The following is a 25,291-nucleotide window of genomic DNA, read 5'->3' on the forward strand; positions in this document are numbered from 1 at the left end:
GGAACGTGACACAACGCTGAACAGCACAGCATTTATTTAGTTACTTATTTATTTTGAGTCTATAAAATATAATTATTTTCTTTTGTAGATTCTCTTAAAAAGAAATTCTGAGTGATGATCAGAAAGCTCTTCAGGTCAGTGTCAGGGGGTCCTATAAGAGACAGAAGCATTTATTATTATTATTATTATTATTATTATTATTATTATTATTATTATTATTATTATTATTATTATTAGTGTCTGTCTGTCTGGCTGCCTGGCTGCCTGCCTGTGATTGGCTGCATTGCCTGCCTGCCTCTCTGATTGGCTCACCTCAGACAGCGAACTGCAGGGGGCGGATCCTGTACCGGTGGGTGTGGTCATCAAATGGAGGGCTCAATTTCTGGATCGTCCTGAGAGAGAGAGAGAGAGAGAGAGAGAGAGAGAGAGAGAGAGAGAGAGAGAGAGATGGGTGAGACCAGAGTAGGGAAGAGAGAGAAGGGGGAGAAGTGGGGCTGTGAGAGCAGGACTGGGAGTAGGGTGTGACTCTACCTGGCCTGGTGAGGGTGCAGGAGTGGGAGTAGGGTGTGACTCTACCTGGCCTGGTGAGGGTGCAGGAGTGGGAGTAGGGTGTGACTCTACCTGGCCTGGTGAGGGTGCAGGAGTGGGAGTAGGGTGTGACTCTACCTGGCCTGGTGAGGGTGCAGGAGTGGGAGTCGGGTGTGACTCTACCTGGCCTGGTGAGGGTGCAGGAGTGGGAGTAGGGTGTGACTCTACCTGGCCTGGTGAGGGTGCAGGAGTGGGAGTCGGGTGTGACTCTACCTGGCCTGGTGAGGGTGCAGGAGTGGGATTAGGGTGTGACTCTACCTGGCCTGGTGAGGGTGCAGGGTGCGCAGGCTCTCCCTGCACAGTCTCTGTCGCTGGTTATTGAAGGTGTAGCTGTTGGGATTCTGCCTCTGGATCCCTCCTCGAGTCCAGCCCTCCCTGTCAGCACCGACCGGGGTCTTATCAGAGAACCTGCGGGTCGGAGCAGAACCGTTACAGAACCGTACAGCCCCATGCAGAGCCACACAGAGTCCAATACAAAACCACGCAAGTCCAATACAGGACCGCACGGGTCATTACAGAACCAGCGGTCCATTTCAGAACATGTGGTCAAAATGTTGAATGTTTGTCATTGAACTTATTAAGTTTCTTTGAGTATTTCGTAACTCAGCACTATATCATGTTTAGCTCCCCCACCCCCACCCCCACCGCTCACTTTGTAGTGTAGTGAGTGAGGAATCGCTGCGAGGCTGCGGGGTCACATGACTGAGTCACATGGCCAGGTGTGTTCTCACTGTACCCAGACAGCTCCTGAGAGAGAGAGAGAGAGGAGAGGAGGCAGGGATATAGGCTAAGTGACTATCAGTGGAAATCTGAGATGCTACAACTTGTAAGGAAAGCCCCCAGCCCCTCCCCTTTGCCCTTCCTTACCTACCCCCCTGTTACTTTGTACCCTGCCCCCTTCTATCTACCCTTATAAAAGTGGCCCCCAGTAAAAGCACAGCCAAGTGTAATGAAGCATAGTGAAAGCATGGGAAAGCATAGAGAGGCATGGTAAAGCATAGGGAAGCATTGTAAAGCACAGAGAGGTATGGTAAAGCATAGGGAAGCATTGTAAAGCACAGAGAGGTCTGGTAAAGCATAGGGAAGCATTGTAAAGCACAGAGAGGTCTGGTAAAGCATAGGGAAGCATTGTAAAGCACAGAGAGGTCTGGTAAAGCATAGGGAAGCATTGTAAAGCACAGAGAGGTCTGGTAAAGCATAGGGAAGCATTGTAAAGCACAGAGAGGTCTGGTAAAGCATAGGGAAGCATTGTAAAGCACAGAGAGGTCTGGTAAAGCATAGGGAAGCATTGTAAAGCACAGAGAGGTCTGGTAAAGCATAGGGAAGCATTGTAAAGCACAGAGAGGTCTGGTAAAGCATAGGGAAGCATTGTAAAGCACAGAGAGGTCTGGTAAAGCATAGGGAAGCATTGTAAAGCACAGAGAGGTCTGGTAAAGCACAGGGAAGCATTGTAGAGATGCTTACCTTGCTCCCCACAGTGACCCTGCCCAGCAGCGGGGGGTGCGACAGCGCGAGGGGTCCGTGGCTCAGCTGGCTCACAGTGACAAAGCAGCCGGGCGGGTCTGAGTGCTGGTTCTGGTTCTGGAGGACAGAGATCAGACCATTGAGACCATTCCGTACTCTGGACACATTAACTGATAGAAGAGACAGGGTGGACACATTCACTCAGCACCCAGCTGATTTCACATTCACTCTCGGCACCCAGCTGATTTCACATTCACTCTCGGCACCCAGCTGATTTCACATTCACTCTCGGCACCCAGCTGATTTCACATTCACTCTCAGCTGCTCACTTTGAGTTTTTGAAACAGCAATCGATTCCTCTTTAAGAAAGGGTCTGCCAGGGTTAAAGGTCGTGGGGGCTGTACTCACTGATGATGTCACTGGGGGCACGCCCTCCCTGGTGTAGCCGGTCATGCGTTCCTGACGATCAGCCAGCCGTGGCAGCGCCTCCCCACCCTGCGAGACCAGAGAGAGAGAGAGAGAGAGAGAGAGGGAGCTGAACTGGGAGCACTAGGGGGGCTGGGGGAGGAACTGGGAGAGGCGCTCAGCACCAGTACTGCTCTGTTGGTTACCTGCTGGAGAGCCGATGGCAGGAAGTCAGTCTTCATGATGCTGCTTCCTGTGGGACGGTCTGTGTAACCCTGGCAACAGAGCAACGGCACTTGCAGGTCAGTAACCATGGCAACACACAGGTAATACACTACAGCACATGATCAGTGTGTTTGTCTCTATGTGGGCGTGTTTGTATTTGTGTGGGTGTGTGTGTGTCTATGTGGGTGTGTTTGTATTTGTGTGGGTGTGTGTGGGTGTCAGTCCTGGTCAGTGTGTGTCTCACCGACAGCTCCTCCCGGTAGTTGGAGGGGGGGTGGTAGGTGATTGGCTCCAGGTTCGATCCCTCAGTAAACCCTGTGTCCTCCTTCCAGCTGACTGTCTTGTGCTGGCGAGAGACTGTGAACACAGAGTTAGAAAGGAGCCAGGCACTCCCAGGGACTGTGAACACAGAGTTACAGAGGAGCCAGGCACTCCCAGAGACTGTGAACACAGAGTTACAGAGGAGCCAGGCACTCCCAGAGACTGTGAACACAGAGTTACAGAGGAGCCAGGCACTCCCAGAGACTGTGAACACAGAGTTACAGAGGAGCCAGGCACTCCCAGAGACTGTGAACACAGAGTTACAGAGGAGCCAGGCACTCCCAGGGACTGTGAACACAGAGTTACAGAGGAGCCAGGCACTCCCAGAGACTGTGAACACAGAGTTACAGAGGAGCCAGGCACTCCCAGAGACTGTGAACACAGAGTTACAGAGGAGCCAGGCACTCCCAGAGACTGTGAACACAGAGTTACAGAGGAGCCAGGCACTCCCAGGGACTGTGAACACAGAGTTACAGAGGAGCCAGGCACTCCCAGAGACTGTGAACACAGAGTTACAGAGGAGCCAGGCACTCCCAGAGACTGTGAACACAGAGTTAGAAAGGAGCCAGGCACTCCCAGGGACTGTGAACACAGAGTTACAGAGGAGCCAGGCACTCCCAGAGACTGTGAACACAGAGTTACAGAGGAGCCAGGCACTCCCAGAGACTGTGAACACAGAGTTACAGAGGAGCCAGGCACTCCCAGAGACTGTGAACACAGAGTTACAGAGGAGCCAGGCACTCCCAGAGACTGTGAACACAGAGTTACAGAGGAGCCAGGCACTCCCAGAGACTGTGAACACAGAGTTACAGAGGAGCCAGGCACTCCCAGAGACTGTGAACACAGAGTTACAGAGGAGCCAGGCACTCCCAGGGACTGTGAACACAGAGTTACAGAGGAGCCAGGCACTCCCAGAGACTGTGAACACAGAGTTACAGAGGAGCCAGGCACTCCCAGGGACTGTGAACACAGAGTTACAGAGGAGCCAGGCACTCCCAGAGACTGTGAACACAGAGTTACAGAGGAGCCAGGCACTCCCAGAGACTGTGAACACAGAGTTACAGAGGAGCCAGGCACTCCCAGAGACTGTGAACACAGAGTTACAGAGGAGCCAGGCACTCCCAGAGACTGTGAACACAGAGTTACAGAGGAGCCAGGCACTCCCAGAGACTGTGAACACAGAGTTACAGAGGAGCCAGGCACTCCCAGAGACTGTGAACACAGAGTTACAGAGGAGCCAGGCACTCCCAGAGACTGTGAACACAGAGTTACAGAGGAGCCAGGCACTCCCAGAGACTGTGAACACAGTGTTACAGAGGAGCCAGGCACTCCCAGAGACTGTGAACACAGAGTTACAGAGGAGCCAGGCACTCCCAGAGACTGTGAGTAACACTAATGAGCTCTGTACCCTCCCCCTGTCTCTGTACCTGCTGGTTGGGGGACCGGGGGGGGAAATCTCCCCCTGTACTCTGTCTGCAGGAACACAGGACACTGCAACAAAAACAGAGAGAGAGAAACACTGAAACAAAACACTGTCCCTCCCCTCCCCCTTCCCCCTTCCCCCTTCCCCCTTCCCCTTCCCCTCCCCTCCCCTCCCTCCCCTCCCCTCCCTCCCCTCTCACCCCCCCCCCTCCCCTCCTCCTCCTCCCCCCCCTCCCCTCCCCTCCCCTCCCCTCCTCCTCACCTGTCCCGGGATGGTCAGTCCTGGCTCTCTCGTGAACCCGCTCCCTCGGGACTCTGTGTTCTGGGGTAGTGGTTCTGTCCCGCCCGGGTTGTGTGACGGCAGGAAGTGTTTGTGAGTCACAGAGCAGTAGTTGCCCAATAAGGAGAGTCTGGGGAGACCAGGGGAGGAAGGGTTAGGGTTGGGGTTGGGGTTGGGGTTGACAATCTGGAGTCACACTTCACATTAATATATATATGAATATATCCTAATCCAGAGTCACACCGGGTCTCATAAACCACTTTCACACCGACACTCGTAACCAGAACAGGATATCCCAGTCTACTTTCACACTGACACTCCTAATCCATGTTCGCACTTGTAGGATCCAGAGTCGCGTTTCATTTCATGAACAGGATGGGGATTCCATACCCCCCTCTCTGAGCCGAGCCCCGCCCCCTCTCTCTGAGCAGAGCCCCACCCCCTCGTACCCGAGTGCAGGGTTGTCGAGCCGGTCCAGGCTGGCTCGGTAGTACAGCGCCGGACGGAAGTTGGATTTGTACCCGGTCCCTGTGTGGAGTCCGGAGCGAGGCTTGAACCCTGTGGAGCCTGCAGACAAGAGGGGAGGAGCGAGGGTGAGAGAGGGGCACCCCCTGACTGAGACAAGAGGGGAGGAGCGAGGGTGAGAGAGGGGCACCCCCTGACTGAGACAAGAGGGGAGGAGCGAGGGTGAGAGAGGGGCACCCCCTGACTGAGACAAGAGGGGAGGAGCGAGGGTGAGAGAGGGGCACCCCCTGACTGAGACAAGAGGGGAGGAGCGAGGGTGAGAGAGGGGCACCCCCTGACTGAGACAAGAGGGGAGGAGCGAGGGTGAGAGAGGGGCACCCCCTGACTGAGACAAGAGGGGAGGAGCGGAGCTTAGAGAGGGGCACCCCCTGACTGAGACACTGAGACTGAAACTCTCCTCTCCTCTCCTGTCTCCTCTCTCCTCTCCTCTCCTCTCCTCTCCTCTCTCCTCACTACTCTCCTCTCCTCTCTCCTCTCTCCTCTCTCCTCCTCTCTCCTGTCTCCTCTCTCATCTCCTCTCCTCTCCTCTCTCCTCACTACTCTCCTCTCTCCTCTCTCCTCTGCTCTCTCCTCTCCTCTCCTCTCCTCTCTCTCCTGTCTCCTCTCTCCTCTCCTCTCTCACCAAAGCCGCTGCTGTACTCAGTGCAGTAGAAGTGGAGTGGCTCCACATCAGCCCCCAGACTGGTCTGCACGTAGGGGGCGCTCTTTCCAGCTGGGATCCCAACCATCATCACACTGTCCTGGGGAGAGGGGGGATAGTAGAGAGAGGGGGAAGAGAGAGGGGTAGAGGGGAGAGAGGGGGGAGACGGGAGAGAGAAGAGAGAGGGGGATAGGGGAAAGAGAGAGGGGGAGACAGAAGAGAGGGGGTGAGGGAGAGGGGAGAGAGAGGGTGTCACTGTAGTCAGTAAGCTGACAGTAATATATATATATATATATATATAGTAAGCTGACAGTAAGATATAGATATATAGATATATATAATGTATATTACTGTCAGCTTACTGACTACAGTGACGTATATAATATATATTCCAAAAACAAAACCCGCGAGACATGTATCACGGTTATACAATCTGTCGCCACATTGTTACTTCAGTCGTAATCTTCAACGAGACACAATTGTGCTGGCGGCACTATTTGGCAGGGAATCCCTATTTCGCATTAATAGTGCCAAATACTGCCAGGTGACACTATTTGCCATGACACCGGAAGGCTTTGTTGACCCCCTGTATCAACCCCGCGCACCCCGCAGCCCGCACCCCGGCGTCGCTTACCTGGCTCAGGTGAAATGCTGATGCGCTGCGCTTTACCCACAGGACTGGAATCCGAATCCGCATCCCAACTTCCAACACGCAAATGAATCGACAACAATGCACTGTCACTTAGCAACAGCCGCCCGGGTAACAGCAGGCCACAGGGGCATAACAAACACACGCTCATTAGTCGGCGCTGTTACGATTTTTACAGAATGCGGGTGTTACATTGAAGCGGCAGTTCTTTCTCTAATTGATGTGCACGGCGCTTCTCATCGCGGATCGATAGCTGTTGACGAAAGCCGCTCTGAGTTCACCCAGAATCGTATTTCTGATCTCCACTTCATTTCAAACTGCGTGTCCGCTCGTCTTTGGTTCCTGTGCTGCGCTCAAAGTATCTCTTTATAAAAGTTTACCCGATAATTTTACAATGCTTTCCCATGCCTCTCCCATGCTTACACCTGAGTTGACCCTGCTTCCCTATGCTTTACCAGACCTCTCTGTGCTTTACAATGCTTCACTGTGCTTTACCAGACCTCTCTGTGCTTTGCAATGCTTCCCTGTGCTTTACCAGACCTCTCTGTGCTTTACAATGCTTCCCTATGCTTTACCAGACCTCTCTGTGCTTTACAATGCTTCCCTATGCTTTACCAGACCTCTCTGTGCTTTACAATGCTTCCCTATGCTTTACCATACCCCTCTGTGCTTTACAATGCTTCCCTATGCTTTACCATACCTCTCTGTGCTTTACAATGCTTCCCTATGCTTTACCAGACCTCTCTGTGCTTTACAATGCTTCCCTATGCTTTACCAGACCTCTCTGTGCTTTACAATGCTTCCCTATGCTTTACCAGACCTCTCTGTGCTTTACAATGCTTCCCTATGCTTTACCACACCTCTCTGTGCTTTACAATGCTTCCCTATGCTTTACCAGACCTCTCTGTGCTTTACAATGCTTCCCTGTGCTTTACCAGACCTCTCTGTGCTTTACAATGCTTCCCTGTGCTTTACCAGACCTCTCTGTGCTTTACAATGCTTCCCTATGCTTTACCAGACCTCTCTGTGCTTTACAATGCTTCCCTATGCTTTACCAGACCTCTCTGTGCTTTACAATGCTTCCCTATGCTTTACCAGACCTCTCTGTGCTTTACAATGCTCCCCTATGCTTTACCAGACCTCTCTGTGCTTTACAATGCTTCCCTATGCTTTAGCATACCTCTCTGTGCTTTACAATGCTTCCCTATGCTTTACCAGACCTCTCTGTGCTTTACAATGCTTCCCTATGCTTTACCAGACCTCTCTGTGCTTTACTATACCTCTCTATGCTTTACAATGCTTTCACTGTGCTCTTGTACACTTTACTGTTGGAAACTTTTAGAAGGGCTGGCTCGAGTTAACTTTGTCAGCTCCTTTTATGATTTTAAAGACTTCAAAGTCCTCCACTTAATTCTTCTGTGTTCTGGGTTAAATAGATGCAGTTACTTCACTCTCTGTAGCCCTGCTGGGGTGAGTCTGGTCTCTCTTCTCTGGACTCTCTCCTGGGCCACAAGGTCCCTTTGGTGCTGCGGTGTGCAGATTTGGGCATGGTACTTTACATGAGGCCTCGCCAGTGCGTTTCATACCAGCTAGTCATCAGAACAGGAACGCAGCGTGACAAAACTAACGGAGTTTAAACATGAGTTGCTATGTACCAATTTAATCTATTGAAATAGTTTTCTAAAACAGTGCAATATTTTATTATATATATCTTTTTTTTTTTTTAAAATGTTGTTACATGCAGAGCACTTGCACCCCCCAGTCCTAAAGTGTCGATAATGGAGAGCCTGTCCGCATCGCCACCTGGTGGACGTTCAGTGCAATGACACTTACAGTGTATCGCTAGGCTCTTCTCTTGCCTCTTCACACGTTCAGCACTTCTCACAGCGGGCCGGGCGGGGTCTCTGCAGGCTCGTCGAGCACCACAGTACGCCTGCTTTATATCCCAAATTAGCTTAAGGCTTTTAGTTTGAAATGAATGAGCAGAAAAATACTGACTGGTGTAATAATAACACAGACAATAACATCAACGATAATGCTGATAATAATAATAATAATGCATTCATCTAGCACACCAGACTGCAGGAGGCCGGCCAGAGACACACACAGACCCAGAGCGGCGGGCTCAGTGGAATCGAGTCCCAGGAATGGCTGCAGCTGCGGCGCCGGGAGAGGGGCCCGATCTTATCGATATCTACGCCGAGGAAGAGTTCAACCAAGGCGGCGCGGAGCTGAGCAAACTAAACGCGGGGCGGGCTGGGTCTCTGGGAGCGGGGATAGAGTGAGTAAGCCGGGGAGAGGGGGCGTGTTCGTATAACGATGTCGTAATAATAATAATAATAATAATAATAATAAGCACACAGCAGACAGGGGCTCCAGTGTGACTGGCTGGCATTACCCAGGCAGATAAAAGGGTCTTTATTTGATTACCTAATAAATACATCCTCCAGCAGGAAGGCAACGGAACCACTCACAAAGCACAGCTCGAACCCGAGCACGACAAACAGGGGAGAGGTGTGTCTCAGTGTGTGTGTGTGTGTGTCAGTGTGTGTCTCAGTGTGTGTGTCAGTGTGTGTGTGTGTGTGTGTGTGTGTGTCTCAGTGTGTGTGTCTCAGTGTCAGTGTTTGTGTGTGTCCGTGTCTCAGTGTCAGTGTGTGTGTGTCAGTGGCTCAGTGTTTGTGTCAGTGTGTTTGTGTGTGTCAGTGTCTCAGTGTGTGTGTGTGTGTGTCAGTGTGTGTGTGTAGGACAGCACTGCTCAGTCCTTGCTCTCAAACAGGTACTCCAGGTCAGGCTGTCTCAGTCTCTGCTCCATGTTGCGGTTCTTGGTGTATTCCTTCAGCAGCTCCATCACATCACTGCAGTACTCCTTTGGAGTGGGCTTCGTCTCTGAGAGAGTGAAAGAGTGAATGAGAACAGTACCAGCATCCCCCCTCTCGTAGCAGCATCCACCCTCTCTCGTACCCGCATCCCCCCTCTCGTACCAGTTGCCCAGTAGTAGATGTCCCAGTCGTTGCTGGGCTCGTTGATGAGCCGGTCGTAGGTGTGCAGCTGTGCCTCGCTCAGGGTGTGCAGGTACTGCTTCGCAAAGAGGCTGCAAATAGGACAGGAGAGAACCAGTCAGCACAGCAACCAGCCACACAGGAGAACCAGCCAGCACAGGAGAACCAGCATGCCTCTCCCCTCAGTATGATGCAGTTCTCCAGCATGCCTCTCCCCTCAGTATGATGCAGTTCTCCAGCATGCCTCTCCCCTCTCTCACCTCAGTATGATGCAGTTCTCCAGCAGGCCTCTCCCCTCTCTCACCTCAGTATGATGCAGTTCTCCAGCATGCCTCTCCCCTCTCTCACCTCAGTATGATGCAGTTCTCCAGCATGCCTCTCCCCTCTCTCACCTCAGTATGATGCAGTTCTCCAGCATGCCTCTCCCCTCAGTATGATGCAGTTCTCCAGCATGCCTCTCCCCTCAGTATGATGCAGTTCTCCAGCATGCCTCTCCCCTCTCTCCCCTCAGTATGATGCAGTTCTCCAGCATGCCTCTCCCCTCTCTCACCTCAGTATGATGCAGTTCTCCAGCATGCCTCTCCCCTCTCTCACCTCAGTATGATGCAGTTCTCCAGCATGCCTCTCCCCTCTCTCCCCTCAGTATGATGCAGTTCCCCAGCATGCCTCTCCCCTCAGTATGATGCAGTTCTCCAGCATGCCTCTCCCCTCTCTCACCTCAGTATGATGCAGTTCTCCAGCATGCCTCTCCCCTCTCTCACCTCAGTATGATGCAGTTCTCCAGCATGCCTCTCCCCTCTCTCCCCTCAGTATGATGCAGTTCTCCAGCATGCCTCTCCCCTCAGTATGATGCAGTTCTCCAGCATGCCTCTCCCCTCTCTCACCTCAGTATGATGCAGTTCTCCAGCATGCCTCTCCCCTCTCTCACCTCAGTATGATGCAGTTCTCCAGCATGCCTCTCCCCTCTCTCACCTCAGTATGATGCAGTTCTCCAGCATGCCTCTCCCCTCTCTCCCCTCAGTATGATGCAGTTCTCCAGCATGCCTCTCCCCTCTCTCACCTCAGTATGATGCAGTTCTCCAGCAGGCCTCTCCCCTCAGTATGATGCAGTTCTCCAGCATGCCTCTCCCCTCTCTCACCTCAGTATGATGCAGTTCTCCAGCATGCCTCTCCCCTCTCTCACCTCAGTATGATGCAGTTCTCCAGCATGCCTCTCCCCTCTCTCCCCTCAGTATGATGCAGTTCTCCAGCATGCCTCTCCCCTCAGTATGATGCAGTTCTCCAGCATGCCTCTCCCCTCTCTCACCTCAGTATGATGCAGTTCTCCAGCATGCCTCTCCCCTCAGTATGATGCAGTTCTCCAGCATGCCTCTCCCCTCTCTCACCTCAGTATGATGCAGTTCTCCAGCATGCCTCTCCCCTCTCTCCCCTCAGTATGATGCAGTTCTCCAGCATGCCTCTCCCCTCTCTCACCTCAGTATGATGCAGTTCTCCAGCATGCCTCTCCCCTCTCTCACCTCAGTATGATGCAGTTCTCCAGCATGCCTCTCCCCTCAGTATGATGCAGTTCTCCAGCATGCCTCTCCCCTCTCTCACCTCAGTATGATGCAGTTCTCCAGCATGCCTCTCCCCTCTCTCACCTCAGTATGATGCAGTTCTCCAGCATGCCTCTCCCCTCTCTCACCTCAGTATGATGCAGTTCTCCAGCATGCCTCTCCCCTCTCTCCCCTCAGTATGATGCAGTTCTCCAGCATGCCTCTCCCCTCTCTCACCTCAGTATGATGCAGTTCTCCAGCATGCCTCTCCCCTCTCTCCCCTCAGTATGATGCAGTTCTCCAGCATGCCTCTCCCCTCTCTCACCTCAGTATGATGCAGTTCTCCAGCATGCCTCTCTTCCGGCTCTCATACAGCAGCCTGGCTCGCTTCGTCTCGATTGCTTCGTTGATCCGCGCCTCCCAGGGCGGGATCTGAATCTCAATCAGGTCCTTCTCGGAATCATTGGGGGATTCGCCACGGTAAGCACGCGCTGAGGACACGCCCAGCAACGGTCGCCATGACGCCCGAAAGAGCTGAGAGGCTACCTGGAGACAAAAACAACTGAGGGGTCAGAGCTGAGGGACTGGGAGGGAGGCAGTGTGGTCTAGTGGGGAGAGCTGAGGGACTGGGAGGGAGGCAGTGTGGTCTAGGGGTTAGAGCTGAGGGACTGGGAGGGAGGCAGTGTGGTCTAGTGGGGAGAGCTGAGGGACTGGGAGGGAGGCAGTGTGGTCTAGTGGGGAGAGCTGAGGGACTGGGAGGGAGGCAGTGTGGTCTAGTGGGGAGAGCTGAGGGACTGGGAGGGAGGCAGTGTGGTCTAGGGGTTAGAGCTGAGGGACTGGGAGGGAGGCAGTGTGGTCTAGTGGGGAGAGCTGAGCGACTGGGAGGGAGGCAGTGTGGTCTAGGGGTTAGAGCTGAGGGACTGGGAGGGAGGCAGTGTGGTCTAGGGGTTAGAGCTGAGGGACTGGGAGGGAGGCAGTGTGGTCTAGTGGGGAGAACTGAGGGACTGGGAGGGAGGCAGTGTGGTCTAGTGGGGACAGCTGAGGGACTGGGAGGGAGGCAGTGTGGTCTAGTGGGGAGAGCTGAGGGACTGGGAGGGAGGCAGTGTGGTCTAGTGGGGAGAGCTGAGGGACTGGGAGGGAGGCAGTGTGGTCTAGGGGTTAGAGCTGAGGGACTGGGAGGGAGGCAGTGTGGTCTAGGGGTTAGAGCTGAGGGACTGGGAGGGAGGCAGTGTGGTTTAGGGGTTAGAGCTGAGGGACTGGGAGGGAGGCAGTGTGGTCTAGTGGGGAGAGCTGAGGGACTGGGAGGGAGGAAGATATAAATAACTGCATGAATTAATAATAAACATCACATCACATCACACTGACCAACATACTCATTCAAATGGTTATTATTAATAATAATAATAATAATAATAATAATAATAATAATAATAATAATAATAATAATAACTACATTATTAATAACATCACAACACGTTATATTACAAAAGACGTCTCAAGTTCTAACAGCGATACTTTATCAACCACAATCACAATGTTTGTTTTCAATACCGCTGCATTAATAATATGTAACTAAACTAGCGGCTCAACCAAAGCGTGTTTTCAGAGCTCGCTGCTTATGTCTGCGGCCGGGCTTGTGTGTGTTATTCTTGTTTTAATGACATTGTTTATGTCTTAAACTCGGCGGTTACGGGCAAGTCATTCTCATATATGTGTTTACGCGTCGCCCTCGTCGTGCTTTTATTTCAATGGAGTTTTCTAATTATTAAATTACCTTTCCTAGTGTCACCCCGGATAACATCATCGCCTTGCCAGTCACTTCTTCACAGCGTGTTCTCTCCAAATCCGTTCCCTGCTCGAAGGTTCCTAGGAGGAGGACTTACGCGTTCCCCGGAAGATTATCCGCGCAGGACTGAGAGGGCAGGTGATTGTTTACATCCGCCATACTGGATGTGCAAAGTCTTGCTGAAGCAGACTGGTTTATACAAGCATGTTAAAACAAAGCGGGTTCACCGGTCCAAACAGGACACGAAAAGACAAAACAGGACGAGACCAAACAAGACAACCAAACAAACACACGCGTTTCTGCAGCTAAGTGATCCTAGAAATGTCATGTAAACGCGTGGGCTGCAGGGCAGATCAGTTCATCGCAGTTTGATTCTGTTTTACAAATCAAACAGTACGTCTGACTGTATAAACCACACGGCGTCCTTATCGAACAGCAGACCGTGTTCTTTGATGTACAATTACATTACATTTTGCCATTGACGAGAAGGTGGTGTCACATTTAAATCCGGCCCCCCACCTACCGTCACCAGCACCGGCCCGAGTTCCTCTGGTGTGTTTCTTCTCGTCGGAGCAATTTAGCGGTAACCCGACACACCGCGCACAGAGAGAGGAAGTTCCGGTGTCGGCGCAGGTCTTACAGAATCGATTAGAGGGAAGCGGATCAGATCAGCTCGAATCGGTGTAGCGAGAGTCCAATCGGGACTGGGAACCGGAACCAGAACCGAAGTCGTGTCGCGAAAGAGGGAGAGGGGCCGCGGGATAGACTCGCACAGAGCAAAGGCACGCTGCGGAGGAGAGACGGCGGGAGTGGAGGCTTTGTGTCCACAGTCTCACGCATCCATCCATCCATCCATCCATCCATCCGTCCTGCACAGCAGACTGCAGGAGGCCGGCCAGAGAGACCCAGAGCGGCGGGCTCAGTGGAATCGAGTCCCAGGAATGGCTGCAGCTGCGGCGCCGGGAGAGGGGCCCGATCTTATCGATATCTACGCCGAGGAAGAGTTCAACCAAGGCGGCGCGGAGGTGAGCAAACTAAACGCCGGGCGGGCTGGGTCTCTGGGAGCGGGGATAGAGTGAGTAAGCCGGGGAGAGGGGGCGTGTTCGTATAACGATGTAGTCGTAGTAGTAATAATATTAATAATAATAGTGATACATGCAGCTCTTGCACAGCAGTTTACTACAGCTTGACTAGCCCCAGCGTGCAGGGAACACGCGCAGGGGTGTCTCCATAACCCCACTAGAATGTTTCCATTGACCTTAAATGTAACCCCCTCCTCTATCACACTTCTGCTGGATTGGGGTCACGAACTTATAAACACAGAATAAGAGCTTTGAGCCGGTCATTTTCTTTAGAGCTGATCTTGTCTACAAACAGAACGACTCGGGTCAATATGACCCAAGGTATTTATCTGTGTAGCTTTGTGTGCATGAGGACAATACAATGCTTTCACTTAGTCTCGTATTATTGTGATGATGTCTGGAAACGGCTGCACCTGTCTGGAAAGATGTTTATAAACAAGGTCTATACAAATCTCTACAAGGCAGAGGTTACTAGAGGCTCGTTTTCTCTGCCAGTAACAGGATCTCTCTCAGGTGTGTCTCGTTAGACAGGTAGTAAAGCCAGGAATGGATCAAACTGCTGTGCAATGGGAGTCTTATCTGCACCCCTGTTACTGCTCCTACAGTAAGCACTGAGACTGACTGTACTGAGAGAGCAGCAGATCGATAGGGCTGCAGAAGGGTACATTTTGCCCTTGGAAGGTTTGGAACACATTACTGAAGGAAGGTTCCAACCTTCCATGGGACTCATTTGCATAATTTACTGGTGACGTCATCATAGCTACTTGTTTATATTTGATTGAAAATCCTATTATTTTTACAGGTAATCCATATAAATGGAATAAAACATTCACAGCTGTGTTGAGGGTGACGAGCGGGACTCTGTCTTTACCCGACACGGCTGTGTTGAGGGTGTCGAGCGGGACTCTGTCTTTACCCGACACGGCTGTGTTGAGGGTGACGAGCGGGACTCTGTCTTTACCCGACACGGCTGTGTTGAGGGTGTCGAGCGGGACTCTGTCTTTACCCGACACGGCTGTGTTGAGGGTGTCGAGCGGGACTCTGTCTTTACCCGACACGGCTGTGTTGAGGGTGTCGAGCGGGACTCTGTCTTTACCCGACACGGCTGTGTTGAGGGTGTCGAGCGGGACTCTGTCTTTACCCGACACGGCTGTGTTGAGGGTGTCGGTGGAGCGGGACTCTGTCTTTACCCGACACGGCTGTGTTGAGGGTGTCGAGCGGGACTCTGTCTTTACCCGACACGGCTGTGTTGAGGGTGTCGAGCGGGACTCTGTCTTTACCCGACACGGCTGTGTTGAGGGTGTCGAGTGGGACTCTGTCTTTACCCGACACGGCTGTGTTGAGGGTGTCGAGCGGGACTCTGTCTTTACCCGACACGGCTGTGTTGAGGGTGTCGAGCGGGACTCTGTCTTTACCCGACACGGCTGTGTTGAGGGTGTCGAGCGGGACTCTGTCTTTACCCGACACGGCTGTGTTGAGGGTGTCGAGCGGGACTCTGTCTTTACCCGACACGGCTGTGTTGAGGGTGTCGAGTGGGACTCTGTCTTTACCCGACACGGCTGTGTTGAGGGTGTCGAGTGGGACTCTGTCTTTACCCGACACGGCTGCGTTGAGGGTGTCGAGCGGGACTCTGTCTTTACCCGACACGGCTGCGTTGAGGGTGTCGAGCGGGACTCTGTCTTTACCCGACACGGCTGTGTTGAGGGTGTAGAGCGGGACTCTGTCTTTACCCGACACGGCTGTGTTGAGGGTGTCGAGTGGGACTCTGTCTTTACCCGACACGGCTGTGTTGAGGGTGTCGAGCGGGACTCTGTCTTTACCCGACACGGCTATGTTGAGGGTGTCGAGCGGGACTCTGTCTTTACCCGACACGGCTGTGTTGAGGGTGTCGAGCGGGACTCTGTCTTTACCCGACACGGCTGTGTTGAGGGTGTCGAGTGGGACTCTGTCTTTACCCGACACGGCTGTGTTGAGGGTGTCGAGCGGGACTCTGTCTTTACCCGACACGGCTGTGTTGAGGGTGTCGGTGGAGCGGGACTCTGTCTTTACCCGACACGGCTGTGTTGAGGGTGTCGAGCGGGACTCTGTCTTTACCCGACACGGCTGTGTTGAGGGTGTCGAGCGGGACTCTGTCTTTACCCGACACGGCTGTGTTGAGGGTGTCGAGCGGGACTCTGTCTTTACCCGACACGGCTGTGTTGAGGGTGTCGAGCGGGACTCTGTCTTTACCCGACACGGCTGTGTTGAGGGTGTCGAGCGGGACTCTGTCTTTACCCGACACGGCTGTGTTGAGGGTGTCGGTGGAGCGGGACTCTGTCTTTACCCGACACGGCTGTGTTGAGGGTGTCGAGCGGGACTCTGTCTTTACCCGACACGGCTGTGTTGAGGGTGTCGAGCGGGACTCTGTCTTTACCCGACACGGCTGTGTTGAGGGTGTCGAGCGGGACTCTGTCTTTACCCGACACGGCTGTGTTGAGGGTGTCGAGTGGGACTCTGTCTTTACCCGACACGGCTGTGTTGAGGGTGTCGAGCGGGACTCTGTCTTTACCCGACACGGCTGTGTTGAGGGTGTCGAGCGGGACTCTGTCTTTACCCGACACGGCTGTGTTGAGGGTGTCGGTGGAGCGGGACTCTGTCTTTACCCGACACGGCTGTGTTGAGGGTGTCGAGCGGGACTCTGTCTTTACCCGACACGGCTGTGTTGAGGGTGTCGAGCGGGACTCTGTCTTTACCCGACACGGCTGTGTTGAAGGTGTCGAGCGGGACTCTGTCTTTACCCGACACGGCTGTGTTGAGGGTGTCGAGTGGGACTCTGTCTTTACCCGACACGGCTGTGTTGAGGGTGTCGAGTGGGACTCTGTCTTTACCCGACACGGCTGTGTTGAGGGTGTCGAGCGGGACTCTGTCTTTACCCGACACGGCTGTGTTGAGGGTGTCGAGCGGGACTCTGTCTTTACCCGACACGGCTGTGTTGAGGGTGTCGGTGGAGCGGGACTCTGTCTTTACCCGACACGGCTGTGTTGAGGGTGTCGAGCGGGACTCTGTCTTTACCCGACACGGCTGTGTTGAGGGTGTCGAGCGGGACTCTGTCTTTACCCGACACGGCTATGTTGAGGGTGTCGAGCGGGACTCTGTCTTTACCCGACACGGCTGTGTTGAGGGTGTCGAGCGGGACTCTGTCTTTACCCGACACGGCTGTGTTGAGGGTGTCGAGTGGGACTCTGTCTTTACCCGACACGGCTGTGTTGAGGGTGTCGAGCGGGACTCTGTCTTTACCCGACACGGCTGTGTTGAGGGTGTCGGTGGAGCGGGACTCTGTCTTTACCCGACACAGCTGTGTTGAGGGTGTCGAGCGGGACTCTGTCTTTACCCGACACGGCTGCGTTGAGGGTGTCGAGCGGGACTCTGTCTTTACCCGACACGGCTGTGTTGAGGGTGTCGGTGGAGCGGGACTCTGTCTTTACCCGACACGGCTGCGTTGAGGGTGTCGAGCGGGACTCTGTCTTTACCCGACACGGCTGTGTTGAGGGTGTCGGTGGAGCGGGACTCTGTCTTTACCCGACACAGCTGTGTTGAGGGTGTCGAGCGGGACTCTGTCTTTACCCGACACGGCTGTGTTGAGGGTGTCGAGCGGGACTCTGTCTTTACCCGACACGGCTGTGTTGAGGGTGTCGAGTGGGACTCTGTCTTTACCCGACACGGCTGTGTTGAGGGTGTCGAGTGGGACTCTGTCTTTACCCGACACGGCTGTGTTGAGGGTGTCGAGCGGGACTCTGTCTTTACCCGACACAGCTGCGTTGAGGGTGTTGAGCGCGACTCTGTCTTTACCCGACACGGCTGTGTTGAGGGTGTCGGTGTTGAGGGTGTCCGTGTTGAGGGTGTCAGTGATGGCACAGCGTCACTCATTGCACTCACTCAGAATGACCAGAAGTGCCTATTTTGTCTTATTTTTTAAGCACATGTAAAATATGTGCTGCTGTCTGTTTTGTAAGATATTAACTATATATATTTATACTAAAAAACAAACCTGTGCATTTTCTTGCTGTTCTCTCTCTCTCTCTGCTCACAGGATGTGGGGTTTGCAGGCGGGGCGGAGCATGTGGATCTCTATGATGACGTGCTGACGGGCCCGGTGGGGGGTCGCGAGGGGGGACCCCCCTCCTCGGAGAAGGACGAGCCCCCCAGGTCTGAGAGCAAGCCAGCCATCCTGTACACCTACAGCGGGCAGCGGCACAAGAGACTGGCGGTGTACGTAGGAAACTTCTCCTGGGTAAGTGCCGACGAGGAAGCATCTGCCAACCGAGAGCCAACCCTGCGTCTCACAGCTCCCCTCAGTGAAGTCTGTTATTGAAATGATCAGGAGCCAGGAGTTTGAGCAGGGTTAAAAACTCACACTAGCCCTGCTGCTGCTGCTGCTGCTGCACCCAGTCTTGGGGTTCAGAGCTCCCCTCAATGAAGTCTAGTATTATTATTATTAATATTGAAATGATTAGGAGCCAGGAGTTTAAGCAGGGTTAGAAACTCACACTAGCCCTGCTGCTGCTGCTGCTGCTGCTGCTGCACCTGCACCCAGTCCTGGGGTTCAGAGCTCCCCTCAGTGAAGTCTAGTATTATTATTTATCTTGAAATGATCAGGAGTTTGAGCAGGTTTACAAACTCACACTAGCCCTGTGTGTGTTCCCCTTGTGTAACGCAGCTCCCTCATCTGCGCTCTCTCTCCTCTCCTCTCCTCTCTGCTCTCAGTGGACGACGGATGTGGATTTGGTTAACGCTGCCAAGTCCATTGGAGTGAAGGACATCCAGGAGATCAAGTTTGCAGAGAACAGAGCCAACGGACAGTCAAAGGGGTAAGTGAGCCTCTAACCCTCCCCCAGACCACGTTGCCTCCCTCCCCCAGACCACACTGCCTCCCTCCCTCAGCTCTAACCCTCCCCAGACCACACTGCCTCCCTCCCTCAGCTCTAACCCTCCCCAGACCACACTGCCTCCCCATCTCAGCTCTAACCCTCCCCAGACCACACTGCCTCCCTCCCTCAGCTCTAACCCTCCCCAGACCACACTGCCTCCCCATCTCAGCTCTAACCCTCCCCAGATCACACTGCCTCTCTCCCTCAGCTCTAACCCTCCCCAGATCACACTGCCTCTCTCCCTCAGCTCTAACCCTCCCCAGACCACACTGCCTCCCCATCTCAGCTCTAACCCTCCCCCAGACCACACTGCCTCCCTCCCTCAGCTCTAACCCTCCCCAGACCACACTGCCTCCCCATCTCAGCTCTAACCCTCCCCAGATCACACTGCCTCTCTCCCTCAGCTCTAACCCTCCCCAGATCACACTGCCTCTCTCCCTCAGCTCTAACCCTCCCCAGACCACACTGCCTCCCCATCTCAGCTCTAACCCTCCCCCAGACCACACTGCCTCCCTCCCTCAGCTCTAACCCTCCCCAGACCACACTGCCTCCCCATCTCAGCTCTAACCCTCCCCAGACCACACTGCCTCCCTCCCTCAGCTCTAACCCTCCCCAGACCACACTGCCTCCCCATCTCAGCTCTAACCCTCCCCCAGACCACACTGCCTCCCTCCCTCAGCTCTAACCCTCCCCAGACCACACTGCCTCCCTCCCTCAGCTCTAACCCTCCCCAGACCACACTGCCTCCCTCCCTCAGCTCTAACCACTAGAGCCTCACTGCCTCCCTCCTAGTCCCTCAGCTTGAGTTTGTTTGTGTTTGTTCCTCGGACTCTCCCTCTCTCTCCCCCCTGCCCAGCGAGCCCCTGGAATCATACAAGCACTGAAGGTCCAGCTAGCCTCTTGATGTGACCTGTTTCGTATGCTCTCCCTTCTCCCCCCAGCTATGCGGAGGTGGTGGTGGGCTCGGAGCCCTCTCTCCACTCGCTGCTGGAGTTTCTGCCACAGCGCAAGGTGAATGGAGACCGGGTCGAGGTGCGATTCGCCACGCGCCAGAACTTCAGCGTGTTCGAGACACAGGCCAAGAAACGTGAGTGAAACCTTCACACACCAAACAACAAACCAGGCTGAGGTCTGATTTAATTGAAGATTCTATCATTTAATTCATTGTGTGCTCCTCCCTCTCTCCCTCTCTCTCCCTCTCTCTCTCTCTCTCTCTCCCTTCTCCCTCTCTCTCCCTCAGTGGGCGTGTCCCAGAGGAATCCCTCGAAGGACTCTGCTGATTTCGGGGACAAGCCGTCCTGCTCCTCTGGAGAGACCCCCCCCCCTTCCCAGCCTCACGCTGACACGCCCCCCTCGCTGCACCCCTTCTACAGCAGACCCCCTTTCCCAGGGGAGCGCCCCTCCTCCTTCCCCCCTCCCCGCCTGCCCCCTCCCCACATGCATCCACCTCCAGGGGTGCCCAGGTTCGGGGCGATGCCTCCCCCCCCTCCCCTTCACATGCCCCACTTCGTGCCCCCTCCCCTCCACCTCTCCATCCCTCCACCCGGCTCCCTCCCGCCCACTCTGCACCTAAACCCCGCCTTCTTCCCCCAGTCCCACCCCGCCCACTCTAGCATGGCCCCCCCCCCAGCCACTGCAGAGCACTTCAACCGCGCCCCCCCAGGACACCCCTACACCCGACACAGGGAGAGCGACCCCCCCACGCCCCCCCTCGGCGAGGCGGAGTTCGAGGAGATCATGCATCGGAACCGCGCCATCTCCAGCAGCGCGATCTCGAAGGCCGTGTCCTGGGCGAGCGGGGGGGACCTCGCCGGAGCCATCGAGACGCTGCTCACCGCCATCGCCGTCATCAAGCAGTCCAGGGTCTCGAGCGACGAGCGCTGCAGAGTGCTGCTGTCCGCACTGAAGGACTGTCTGCACAGCATCGAGGCCAAGTCATACGGGTCCAGGTGAGGAGAGAGGAGGGGAGAGGGTCTGCATTACAGATCATACGGGTTCAGGTGAGGAGAGAGGAGAGGAGAGGAGAGGAGAGGAGAGGAGAGGAGAGGAGAGTGGAGTGGAGGGGAGAGGGTCTGTACTACAGATCATACAGGTCCAGGTGAGGGGACGGGAGAGGGTCCAGGTGAGGGGAGAGGGTCTTCACTAGAGATCATACGGGTTCAGGTGAGGAGAGGGGAGAGGGTGTGCAGACTCTGTGCTGTGCTGTTATATTGACTCTGCTGTGCTGTTATATTGACTCTGTGCTGTGCTGTTATATTGACTCTCCTCTTCTCCCCTCCTCTGTGCAGGAAGCGGCCGCGCTCCCACTCTCGCACTCACTCTTGGGACTCGGCCCGACGGCACCGCGAACGTTCTCACAGTGGGGAGCGGCACGACGAGCATCACCGCGAGGGAGAGCGCAACCGCGAGGGAGAGAGGGACCGGCACCACCAGCACCGGGACCGGGACCGGCACCGCTAGGTACAGCAAATACAACCAGAGCACCGCTAGGTACAGCAAATACAACCAGAGCACCGCTAGGTACAGCAAATACAACCAGAGCACCGCTAGGTACAGCAAATACAACCAGAGCACCGCTAGGTACAGCAACCAGAGCACCGCTATGTACAGCAAATACAACCAGAGCACCGCTAGGTACAGCAACCAGAGCACCGCTATGTACAGCAAATACAACCAGAGCACCGCTAGGTACAGCAAATACAACCAGAGCACCGCTAGGTACAGCAAATACAACCAGAGCACCGCTAGGTACAGCAAATACAACCAGAGCACCGCTAGGTACAGCAAATACAACCAGAGCACCGCTAGGTACAGCAAATACAACCAGAGCACCGCTAGGTACAGCAAATACAACCAGAGCACCGCTAGGTACAGCAAATACAACCAGAGCACCGCTAGGTACAGCAAATACAACCAGAGCACCGTTAGGTACAGCAAATACAACCAGAGCACCGCTAGGTACAGCAAATACAACCAGAGCACCGCTAGGTACAGCAAATACAACCAGAGCACCGCTAGGTACAGCAAATACAACCAGAGCACCGCTAGGTACAGCAAATACAACCAGAGCACCGCTAGGTACAGCAAATACAACCAGAGCACCGCTAGGTACAGCAAATACAACCAGAGCACCGCTAGGTACAGCAAATACAACCAGAGCACCGCTAGGTACAGCAAATACAACCAGAGCACCGCTAGGTACAGCAAATACAACCAGAGCACCGCTAGGTACAGCAACCAGAGCACCGCTAGGTACAGCAAATACAACCAGAGCAACCATGTGCGTTTGTGAGTGAGTGTGTGTCTGTGTGAGTGTGTGCCTGTGTCTGTGCATGTGTGTCTGTGTGTCTGTGTGAGTGTGTGTTAGTTATTTGCCTTTTCCATTTCTTTTCTAGATTTCCATCCAACACTCACCCCGACACCTGACTCCCATCCCCCAATGTGAGAGAGGAGAGAGAGAGAGAGAGAGAGAGAGAGATGACTGCTTTACCTCAGAGAGAGAGAGAGAGAGAGAGCGCAGACGCAGTTGGGGTAAGAAGAATGTGGCTTGACATCATCAACCAGAACAATGACAGACACCCAGCAATATCAACTGTGAATAAACATCGAGAGAGTGAAGGAGGGAGCGCCCCCGACAGGCTGAGCCCTGAACTGCGCCCGCTACTGGAAACCCATGGGACTGCTTCGTTTGAAGGCTAAAGACTTCCAATTGCAACCGCTGCTCGATGATCAAGATTTCTTTTTAGTGGTTGTGAAAGTCGTGTTGTAATAATTCTGGATGAGACCCTCCCTCCCAAAATACCTGTGGAGTCCCTGGAACAGCAAAGATTCTGCCATCTCGTTTAGTGTGTGGTTGAGGAGCGGGGGGGCTCTCGTTTAGTGTGTGTGGTTGAGGAGCGGGGGGGCTCTCGTTTAGTGTGTGGTTGAGGAGCGGGGGGGCTCTCGTTTAGTGTGTGGTTGAGGAGCGGGGGGGTCTCGTTTAGTGTGTGGTTGAGGAGCGGGGGGGCTCTCGTTTAGTGTGTGGTTGAGGAGCGGGGGGGCTCTCGTTTAGTGTGTGGTTGAGGAGCGGGGGGGCTCTCGTTTAGTGTGTGGTTGAGCGGGGGGGCTCTCGTTTAGTGTGTGGTCGAGGAGCGGGGGGGCTCTCGTTTAGTGTGTGGTTGAGGAGCGGGGGGGCTCTCGTTTAGTGTGTGGTTGAGGAGCGGGGGGGCTCTCGTTTACTGTGTGGTTGAGGAGCGGGGGGGCTCTCGTTTACTGTGTGGTTGAGGAGCGGGGGGGCTCTCGTTTAGTGTGTGGTTGAGGAGCGGGGGGGCTCTCGTTTAGTGTGTGGTTGAGGAGCGGGGGGGCTCTCGTTTAGTGTGTGGTTGAGGAGCGGGGGGGCTCTCGTTTAGTGTGTGTGGTTGAGGAGCGGGGGGGCTCTCGTTTAGTGTGTGTGGTTGAGGAGCGGGGGGGCTCTCGTTTAGTGTGTGGTTGAGCGGGGGGGCTCTCGTTTAGTGTGTGGTTGAGGAGCGGGGGGGCTCTCGTTTAGTGTGTGGTTGAGGAGCGGGGGGGCTCTCGTTTAGTGTGTGTGGTTGAGCGGGGGGGCTCTCGTTTAGTGTGTGGTTGAGGAGCGGGGGGCTCTCGTTTAGTGTGTGGTTGAGGAGCGGGGGGGCTCTCGTTTAGTGTGTGTGGTTGAGCGGGGGGGCTCTCGTTTAGTGTGTGTGGTTGAGCGGGGGGGCTCTCGTTTAGTGTGTGGTTGAGGAGCGGGGGGGCTCTCGTTTAGTGTGTGGTTGAGGAGCGGGGGGGCTCTCGTTTAGTGTGTGGTTGAGGAGCGGGGGGGCTCTCGTTTAGTGTGTGTGGTTGAGCGGGGGGGCTCTCGTTTAGTGTGTGGTTGAGGAGCGGGGGGGCTCTCGTTTAGTGTGTGGTTGAGCGGGGGGCTCTCGTTTAGTGTGTGGTTGAGGAGCGGGGGGGCTCTCGTTTAGTGTGTGGTTGAGGAGCGGGGGGCTCTCGTTTAGTGTGTGGTTGAGGAGCGGGGGGGCTCTCGTTTAGTGTGTGGTTGAGGAGCGGGGGGGCTCTCGTTTAGTGTGTGGTTGAGGAGCGGGGGGGCTCTCGTTTAGTGTGTGGTTGAGGAGCGGGGGGGCTCTCGTTTAGTGTGTGGTCGAGGAGCGGGGGGGCTCTCGTTTAGTGTGTGGTTGAGGAGCGGGGGGGCTCTCGTTTAGTGTGTGGTTGAGGAGCGGGGGGCTCTCGTTTAGTGTGTGGTCGAGGAGCGGGGGGGCTCTCGTTTAGTGTGTGTGGTTGAGGAGCGGGGGGGCTCTCGTTTAGTGTGTGTGGTTGAGCGGGGGGGCTCTCGTTTAGTGTGTGGTCGAGGAGTGGGGCGAGTCATTTTAAAACATTTCATAAAAAAACATGAATGAATGAATTCCACCCGCCGTTCTCCAGACGTTATCAAATACTTGACATTAGGAAATGTCTTTTTTAACAGTGGCTAGTTGATCTGTTGGACTGTCTTCACCTCGATGATGATTATTATTATTATTATTATTATTATTATTATTATTATTATTAGCAGTAGTAAGCTCTCAGAATGAATATAAAGCCCTTGTCTGTTAATCTGTTCTCTGTCTGTTCTCTTGAGTAAAAGCGCTCCTTGTCGTTCCCGCGTCTCTGTGTTTGAGAGTCTGTCTGTCACTGTCCTGAGTTTCTTTGGGGGGCTATTTTGTTTATGTGGCGCCAGGATCGGCCCTGTGTGTCTCCTCCCCTAAAAACATCAGTAACGAATTACAACTCAACAAGCAAGCAGGGGCTGCCCTGGGGCATGATGGGATTATGGAGGACTAACCTGCTGTGAAAAGGAAGGGACTGCAGTGAAAATATAACAATAATATTAATTGTATAACAATAATAATTATAATACCTTAAACTGTAGCCAATGCCACCGGTGTAAATACTGCCCTCTTCTGTTGAGAATTTGTAACTGCAGTTCCTCACATACACCCCCCAACCCACCCATGATGATTATTATTATTATTATTTATTTCTTAGCAGACGCCCTTATCCAGGGCGACTTAAAATTGTTACAAGAAATTACATTATTTTTTACATACAATTACCCATTTATACAGTTGGGTTTTTACTGGAGCAATCTAGGTAAAGTACCTTGCTCAAGGGTACAGCAGCAGTGTCCTCCACTGGGGATTGAACCCACGACCCTCTGGTCAAGAGTCCAGAGCCCTGACCACTACTCCACACCGCTGCCCCTAATCGAAGGGTGTTGTCGATCTATATTTTTATTAATGAAATACAGAAGTCCTTTTCAGTCTGGATGGTCCTCCGCTTCTCTGTCTGCTCGCTTTGTGTTTTATTTTTTGTTTTTCCTTCATGGGGTCTCCCGTTCACTCTGTAGCCCTTCATTTAATACATCACTGTGTGTGTTTTTTGTAACAAAAAAAAAATATATTAGTAACAATAAATAATGGAAGATGTTTTT

The 25,291-nt window shown here is 53.8% G+C and overlaps 3 protein-coding genes across 5 annotated transcripts; 1 reads left to right on the forward strand and 2 right to left on the reverse strand.

Annotated features, from left to right (window-relative positions):
- Positions 1-31: 31 nt before the first annotated feature.
- On the reverse strand, positions 32-6,614 carry saxo4 (stabilizer of axonemal microtubules 4). Of its 2 annotated transcripts, none has more exons than XM_034054103.2 (13): positions 6,505-6,614; positions 5,853-5,970; positions 5,155-5,272; positions 4,688-4,835; positions 4,431-4,494; positions 2,927-3,039; positions 2,664-2,732; positions 2,461-2,547; positions 2,053-2,169; positions 1,241-1,335; positions 847-996; positions 313-392; positions 32-151 (listed from the first exon to the last, which is right to left on the reverse strand). In XM_034054103.2, exons 1-12 carry the CDS (start codon positions 6,565-6,567, stop codon positions 314-316), a joined length of 1,221 nt encoding a protein of 406 aa, XP_033909994.2. In that variant the 5' UTR covers positions 6,568-6,614; the 3' UTR covers positions 32-151; position 313. The 2 variants fall into 2 exon arrangements, with proteins under 2 accessions (XP_033909994.2, XP_033909995.2); XM_034054104.2 differs by having other exon boundaries at positions 5,853-5,965; positions 6,505-6,578.
- A 2,279-nt stretch (positions 6,615-8,893) lies between these two features.
- Positions 8,894-12,949, reverse strand: sdhaf2 (succinate dehydrogenase complex assembly factor 2). Its single transcript, XM_059002303.1, has 4 exons — positions 12,828-12,949; positions 11,379-11,599; positions 9,501-9,610; positions 8,894-9,405 (listed from the first exon to the last, which is right to left on the reverse strand). The coding sequence occupies exons 1-4, from the start codon at positions 12,855-12,857 to the stop codon at positions 9,275-9,277; spliced, it is 492 nt and encodes a 163-aa protein (XP_058858286.1). The 5' UTR covers positions 12,858-12,949; the 3' UTR covers positions 8,894-9,274.
- A 444-nt stretch (positions 12,950-13,393) lies between these two features.
- On the forward strand, positions 13,394-22,760 carry LOC117432331 (cleavage and polyadenylation specificity factor subunit 7-like). Of its 2 annotated transcripts, none has more exons than XM_059002302.1 (7): positions 13,394-13,864; positions 17,991-18,191; positions 18,665-18,768; positions 19,770-19,915; positions 20,069-20,777; positions 21,117-21,318; positions 22,224-22,760. In XM_059002302.1, the coding sequence occupies exons 1-6, from the start codon at positions 13,781-13,783 to the stop codon at positions 21,286-21,288; spliced, it is 1,416 nt and encodes a 471-aa protein (XP_058858285.1). In that variant the 5' UTR covers positions 13,394-13,780; the 3' UTR covers positions 21,289-21,318; positions 22,224-22,760. The 2 variants fall into 2 exon arrangements, with proteins under 2 accessions (XP_058858285.1, XP_033909992.3); XM_034054101.3 differs by having other exon boundaries at positions 21,117-21,288.
- The last annotated feature ends 2,531 nt before the right edge of the window (positions 22,761-25,291 follow it).

Source organism: Acipenser ruthenus, chromosome 27 (assembly GCF_902713425.1).
Source record: "Acipenser ruthenus chromosome 27, fAciRut3.2 maternal haplotype, whole genome shotgun sequence".
NCBI classification, from domain to species: Eukaryota; Metazoa; Chordata; class Actinopteri; order Acipenseriformes; family Acipenseridae; genus Acipenser; species Acipenser ruthenus.

Bases quoted from the DNA above. Each gene is read 5' to 3' on its own strand.
- saxo4 (XM_034054103.2), bottom strand. From the start codon at position 6,567: ATGCGGATTCGGATTCCAGTCCTGTGGGTAAAGCGCAGCGCATCAGCA. The intron at 4,836-5,154 runs GTACGAGGGGGT...TGGTCTCCCCAG, and splicing joins CTCGACAACCCTGCACTCGG to ACTCTCCTTATTGGGCAACT. The intron at 2,548-2,663 runs GTAACCAACAGA...CTGGTCTCGCAG, and splicing joins TGCCATCGGCTCTCCAGCAG to GGTGGGGAGGCGCTGCCACG.
- sdhaf2 (XM_059002303.1), bottom strand. From the start codon at position 12,857: ATGATGTTATCCGGGGTGACACTAGGAAAG. The intron at 9,611-11,378 runs GTGAGAGAGGGG...TCCTATTTGCAG, and splicing joins GAGAACTGCATCATACTGAG to CCTCTTTGCGAAGCAGTACC. The intron at 9,406-9,500 runs GTACGAGAGGGG...TCACTCTCTCAG, and splicing joins CATCTACTACTGGGCAACTG to AGACGAAGCCCACTCCAAAG.
- LOC117432331 (XM_059002302.1), top strand. From the start codon at position 13,781: ATGGCTGCAGCTGCGGCGCCGGGAGAGGGGCCCGATCTTATCGATATC. The intron at 18,769-19,769 runs GTAAGTGAGCCT...TTCTCCCCCCAG, and splicing joins GCCAACGGACAGTCAAAGGG to CTATGCGGAGGTGGTGGTGG. The intron at 19,916-20,068 runs GTGAGTGAAACC...TCTCTCCCTCAG, and splicing joins CGAGACACAGGCCAAGAAAC to TGGGCGTGTCCCAGAGGAAT.